Source organism: Notothenia coriiceps, unplaced genomic scaffold (assembly GCF_000735185.1).
Source record: "Notothenia coriiceps isolate Sejong01 unplaced genomic scaffold, NC01 NC01_scaffold00037244, whole genome shotgun sequence".
NCBI lineage: Eukaryota > Metazoa > Chordata > Actinopteri > Perciformes > Nototheniidae > Notothenia > Notothenia coriiceps.
Window position 1 is genome coordinate 19,116,901 of NW_011369945.1, and position 7,066 is coordinate 19,123,966.

The window sequence follows — 7,066 nt, forward strand, 5'->3', positions numbered from 1 at the left end:
ATTACTCGTGGGACAACAGTAAGTAGAAGGAGGAGAGTAATACGTTTTGTGATCTGTAATTTATTACTCCTTTTCATAGAGAAATATGTGCGTCCGACTAAGTTCCATTGACTACATGATAGACAGGCAATAATTATGAGACAGCAGCTGTCAGCTGGCCTCAATTCTGCCTTGGTACATTTAGCAGAGGCTATGGTCTGCATTGAAGCTTAACTGATAAAAAGTGTATTTTGTTGCAAAATTAACAACAAAAAAGTTTTCCGATTAAATTCCTCCTCTCTTCTAATCAGATTTCACTTTTTTGCTTTTAGCATCCCCTTCTCTCTCTTCCTGTTTTCAAATTTGGCTTTTCTCCCACACTTTTTGTTTTGCCCATGATTAAATAACATTTAAAATAATTGTTGTCATGCCAAGGAAACTTTCATGTTAGAACCAATCCATATCAGGGTTGTGACCCCATATAATAGACACAACTAGATGTTGGTTTGACCCCTGTCAGAGAGTCAGAATAGGGGTTATAGACAAGGGGTGCACCATATAACTGGTACGCAGGAAACGGCATGCAGCGGGCAAAAACTCTAAAATTGCGTAACGTCACTTTGGTGTCACTCACTAACGCGCCTTTACGTACCTCAAAACATCAAAACAAAACACATGTTTCGTTACACAGTGTTTTCTGTCAACACTCAATGGAGTAAACTAAGGAGACATGTATAAAAAAAAACAAACCAGACCATTAAGCATGCTACGTTGGGCTGTTTCGGCCTCCCCTGCAAAAAAATCTTCGGACTTTCTGTGACTTGACCTGAAACTGGAGCTGGGCGATGCCGCGCAGGACATAACCCGACGGACCTGTGAAGCTTTACTGGAGGCCCAGAGGCTCCGGACAACAGGAGTTTGGTCGCCGTGTGCACTAGACAGGGTTAACCGTCGGTATCGAACAACATAATTGTGGCCCCAAAAACTCTGGCCAACTGGCCTGCAGTGGGAGACTCCCCTGTGCACATCTCTGTGCCCCGCGCACACACACTGCGAGAACTGCGCAAAATCAGCTGATCACAACGTTCACGCCTCTCTGGTCCAAGGGGCTGCTGTGCAGTTTCTATTTACAACAAAGTGGAGTTTAAAACACACAGCTGCCAAACTTCCTCAGGTGTGTTAATGGAAGAGTTTGAAATCAGACAGAAGGTGTGGAAGAAGTACTCAGATCTTGTACTTGAGTAAAAGTAGAAGTCACCAGAGGGTTACTCCTGTTTACAGTAAAAGTCCTGCATTCAAATGTCGCCTCAAGTAAAATTAGAAAAAAGTTATCATCATCAAAATATAGTTAAAGTAACAAAAGTAAAAGTAGTCCATTGTGCAGGTGGTTCCATTTCAGACCTTTCATGCATAGAGGTCACTACAGTGGACAGCTATTCAAAAGGGTGTTTTCTTCTATGATGCATTGTTTTTTTTTTGCATAGTTGCACCATCAGCCCAGCTACATAGCGACCCCCTCATTGCATCATCCCCAATACACTGGCCACTCAGTGGAAAGTCAGTGTAATGCTCTCTAAACCAAGATGGGACGACAGAAAGCCACAATGGGACCAAAGTCACCCATTTCCTATATCTTCGCCAATCCTTTTTATGGAAAGCCGTCCACCTGCAGACCATATAAATAAATGTCGTTGACATTTATGAAGTACAACTAGGATTCCATATAAGTTTGGCATTAAAAAAAATGATCAAAGCAATATGTTTTATGTTTGCCCAGGGGACGCTTCCATAAAAGGATTGCGCCAAGATATAGATGCGGGTGACTTGGTCCGTCCCATGTGGCTTTTCTGTCGTCCATCGCATCTTTGGGTTTAGAGAACATTACACTGACTTTCCACTGAGTGGCAGTGTATGGGATGATGCAATAGGTTCCTATGTTAGTGGGCTGATGGTGCAACCTATGCAAAAACAAAACAAATGCATATTAGAAGAAAACACCTTTTGAATAGCCCTGTCCCACTGTAGTGACCTCTATGCATGGAAAGGTCTGAAATGGTAACCAACCCTGCCACATGACTACTTTTACTTTTGGTACTTTAACTAATATTTTGATGATAATACTTTTCTAATTTTACTTTGAGCCGACCTATCGAATGCCCTATCCCCTGTGTGCCTTTTACTGTAACAGAGTAACACTCTGGTACTTCTACTTTTACTCAAGTACAAGATCTGAGTACTTCTTCCACCTCTGTCTGATTTCAAACTCTTCCATAACACCCTGAGGAAGTTTGCAGCTGTGTGTTTTACTCCACTTTGTTGTAAATAAAACTGCAGCAGCTTGACCACAGAGCGTGAACGTTGTGATCAGCTGATTTTGCGCAGTTCTCCAGTGTCTGCGCGGGGCACAGAATGTGCACAGGGGAGTCTCCCACTGCAGCCAGTTGGCAGAGTTTTGGCACAATTATGTTGTTCATACCGACGTTAACCCTGTCTGTGCACACGGCGACCAACTCTGTTGTCCGGAGCCTCTGCCTCCAGTAAAGCTTCACAGGTCCGTCGGTTATGTCCTGCGCGGCTCGCCCAGCTCCAGTTCAGTCAGTCACAGAAAGTCCGAAGATTTTTTGCAGGGAGCGAAACAGGAACGTAGCTGCTTAATGTCTTTGTTTTTTTTTTACATGTCTCGTAGTTTACTCCATTGAGTGTTGACAAGAAACACGTGTAGACGAAATATGTGTTTTGTTTTGAGGTACGTAAAGGCGCGTAGTGACACAAGTGACGTTACGCAATTTAGATTTTTGCCGTGCATGCGTTCCTGCGTACCAGTTATGTGCACCCCTGTCTATAACCCTATTCTGACTCTCTGACAGGGTCAAACCAACATCTAGTTGTGTCTATTTATATGGGTCACAACCCTGATATGGATTGGTTCTAACATGAAAGTTTCCTGGCATGACAACAATATTTAAATGTTATTTAATCATGCAAAACCAAAAGTGGGAGAAAGCAAATTTGAAAACAGGAAGAGAGAAGGGGATCTAAAAGCAAAAGTGAATCTGATAGAAGAGGAGGAATTTAATCGGAAAACTTTTTTGTTGTTAATTTGCAACAAAATACACTTTTTATCAGTAACTTCAATGCAGACCATAGCCTCTGCTAAATGTACCAAGCAGAATTGAGGCAGTGACAGCTGTCTCATATTATTGTGTCTATCATGTAGTCAATGGAACTTAGTCGGACGCACATATTCTCTATGAAAGGAGTATAAATTACAGATCAAAAACGTATTACTCTCCTCCTTCTACTTACTGTTGTCCAGAGTGATGAGAAATATCCTCTGGATCATGTGATTGACATTGAGCTGTTCACACAGCTCCTGCCGGGACCGGAAGGAGCGACTGATCTCTGCCACGGAATCGTCATTTTCATCAACGCTGTCCGAAACAGAGTTTTCCGACTCTGAATGGCTCTCTCCCGAGTCCTCCACTGTTGTGCAGGAGACAGAGGGTAGGTATGAAAAACAATGTGGATACAATTGAGCCATATGTTAACATGACCTTTACTTCACTGACATGTTATAAATGTGTTTATGTGCACGCATCCCTCATAACACTGACAATACGTCTCATCAGAAGATGGCTCGAATAACTCTACCCACATGGTTCAGCAGACTGTTCGGGTTTCTGCCCAGATGCAAATTGCTTGGCATCAGCGACTGAGCTGAAGAGAGCAGCAAAGGGGTTGCGGGAGATATGCTGGTTGTTGTTGCCCTGGTCAGTCATCTCATTGGGGCTCAACACTCACTCCATCCAAGATCCCAGCCTTAAGGAGCGATGCAGACACAAAAACTGTCAATAGTATAAAGACATTCAATAACAGAGCAAGGGATACAGGAGCATGCAGAGTATATTCTCTCACACGCAAAAAAGTATTTGACTAAAGAAATTCCTATGTATACTCATACGTTTATTTTCATCTTTTGATTTGTTGATTTTTATTGTCAGACAGCTTAAACTGAGATTTCCGCAAAAAAATCAATCAGAAGCACCACTTTAACAGAAATATGCAAGTCATTTAAAAAAAAAAGTGTCCTGAATTGTTTTTAATACATCAAAATGAGTAACCTGCTGAAGAAATCTTAGTTGGCTTAGACAAAAACAACCAATAAGTCAATACGTGGGCGAAGCCCTACAATTCATCATCTTATTCATTGTCCCACTATCACCTTGACCTGTAAACCAGTGAAATGCAAAACTGCACAACATCTGAACCTTGTCCTTAACAGCTTGGTAGCTTCTTTTTTTTTTAATCAAAACTTCATTCAAATTAACTGGAACTTGTGTCCCCAGCAAACCACCTAACATGTTTTAACAAATGAGGGTTGTATGTGCAATTCTTAAAACATTTCCTGTCTCTTTACGTCATATTTCCTGCATCTTATTAGGACATCCTATTCGATTAATATCTATGACACTGATAACAATAAAATGCTGGTTACTTACTATCGCCTCATTTGAGTTGCAAGATATTGTTTTAATTTCATTACTTGAAAAGGGGCAACGTAAACAAGAATCAAACATATGCAAGTATAATAGTGTCAACTGAAAGGCTAGCTTTCGTTAGCAGGAGTTATTAGGCATCTTAGCCTAAAAACACATTGTATATACTGTGGTAAAAGGCAAACAATACATTACAGAGATGTTTCAATCTTGATTTAAGCACTTCCACACTATGCATTTCCCTCTGATGCTATTATAAACTTTCAGTGATGACATCCAGTTAGAAGGGAATGAAAAGAAACACACCTGCTCCCACTGACAGCTAACCGAGCATAGAACATATGATTATCAGTGCTTTACGGTACAACGTGTTGTCACGGTTACCCATCATCCATCCATCATTTTACGATTATAAACCGTTGAACCTTTATAGAGCTAGCTTTACAACTAGCCACTTTTAGGCTTTTTTATGTCATGTCACAGGTTTAACCATATAGTAGCAGCTTGAGCTTGGCGATAGTTAGCCATCCAGCTAGCAGGGTAAGCTAGCAACCCTAACCGTCCTGCATCAGTTAGCTGGTTAGCTAGTTAGCAAGCTAAGCTGTCATGGGGTCACCACGACTCTATTTCAGCACCAATAAGATCAACTGTTACACGGATTCAGCGTATTTTCAGTTTGTATAATGGATACAAACGATGAAGCGGACTGTCCTACCTGTTTGACGGGAAGAAGCGTGTTTCTGATATTAAAGAAATCGCCTCTACGAAACCAGCTCCTCAGTAAACTGAAATTGTACACGTCATCAGAATGAGACGGGGCGTCTTTTTTGCTTCGTAACTTTTTACTCAACATTAATACATAATTGAAGAGCATGTATACGTTTATTTAATTTACAATACTTTACTTAATTGATTCTAATTTGTCCCTGTTTTGTTTTAGATATGTATTTATTGTGCTACCCTGAAACAAGGATTTGAGTGTTCAACCTGCCTCGCTTTATATTAGCCTACTTCTAAAAATGAATTGATTAGTTTCGCTGAATATGACAATAATTGGTCTATCTAATTTTTCTTAATGTAATATTCACAAACTTACATTCTTAACTCTCATGGTCGAATATTAAAGAGCCTTTGTTGGTCTGGGGATAACATTTTGACTAAGGCCCAATCCCAAACCACTCCCTCGACCCTACAACTCCGTCTTTAGCCACACTCGCAGCTCAACGAGGCTCCTGTCAGATGGAGGGAGTAAATACAGCAGCAAGCTTTGGGACGGCCTCCCCTCTCTCCGGCAGAAATAGGAAATGCCGTAACTGTATGTAACAACGGTTTCAAATCAGCATCTCTTTGACAAAAAATGTAAATTAATAACTCAAATAAAACTCCAAACATCTTTAATTGTGTTACTTTTTTGTAAAGCTCTTTTAGTTTTAAACCTGATGTTTATAAGCTTCTTAGTTTTTGCAAGACAAATAGATGGCCGAACTTACAAAGTTGTTCACTTTCAAATGATACACCCTTCTGTGTAGACGGTTAAAGTTCTTCTAAAGGACCGTACCATACAGACTCTCTTTCGTCAGGCGAACTACGGGACCCCGACGACTGGCACTTCATTCGTGTAGTGTGATGTTTATAGCGGTCTTGTATCGTCTAAACGTTTCTTTTTTTTATTATATCCCGACTTTCTATTATTATAGTTATTATATTTTACGAGATTTTGAGTGTGAATAAAAGGGGAACTTATCTTTAACGGTTGGGATAATAAAAAGGATATTGGTGTTCGCGTTCATTTCGTGCCGCGGTAAGGTTTGGCGGGGGGTTGGTGGAGATTGGGAGAATGGGAGGCAACGCGCAGTGCGCCTCCCATGGCTGGTATAGACTGCCCCGACGAAGGGTTTGGTTCGCTAACACCTCGCCACACCTCCCCTACCGGGGATAGTTTGCGGAGTTTGCGCTCAGACGTAACCACGACTGACTCTCGCGCAGAGATGCGACAGCGCAGGGTCCTTTTGTACAAATAGTTCATCAAGAGTCCCGTTTGCGAGGTGACTATTTGAGCGCTACAATTTGTTGCGAGTACTATTCTGGAGTATGCAAGAAGTGAGATCCTGTATGCGGACACAAATCAGGTCTTGGTTTCATTTACGACACGTAAAATAATATTTCAACACAATAATNGCAGAAACCTCTTGAAATTGGCAGATGTGTCTTCACAATAGTAAACTTTCACTTGTTGAACATCAAGCCGTAATAAACAGAGATGGGAGAAATACTCCGATCTTGTACTTGAGTAAAAGTAGAAGCACCAGAGTGTAGGAATGCTCTGTTACAAGTAAAAATCCTGCATTCAAAATGTTACTCGACTAAAAGTACAACAGTATTAGCATTACAAATATGTACTAAAAGTAGTAAAAGTACTCGTTATGCAGATTGGTTCATTTCAGAATAATATATTTCGTATGTTTTGATTGTAGGTATTGATGCATTAAAGTGTTATTAAAGCTGTTAAAGGTGCAGCTAGTTTTAATGACTTTGTATGCTGCAGGGTAGATTGTGAATTTACTCCAGGTGTAAGACTGCCAAGGCACACA

The 7,066-nt window shown here is 40.8% G+C and overlaps 1 protein-coding gene across 1 annotated transcript in view; it reads right to left on the bottom strand.

Moving 5' to 3' along the window:
• Window positions 1-5,280, bottom strand: part of ube4a (ubiquitination factor E4A (UFD2 homolog, yeast)) — a 22,678-nt gene extending 17,398 nt beyond the window's left edge. The window contains exons 1-3 of the mRNA XM_010794342.1: window positions 5,191-5,280; window positions 3,635-3,798; window positions 3,286-3,462 (exon numbers count right to left, since the gene is read on the bottom strand). Coding sequence (XP_010792644.1) covers window positions 3,286-3,462; window positions 3,635-3,758 — 301 coding nt within the window. The 5' untranslated portion in view covers window positions 3,759-3,798; window positions 5,191-5,280. The remainder of the gene's footprint in view (window positions 1-3,285; window positions 3,463-3,634; window positions 3,799-5,190) is intronic.
• Between the last annotated feature and the right edge of the window lie 1,786 nt (window positions 5,281-7,066).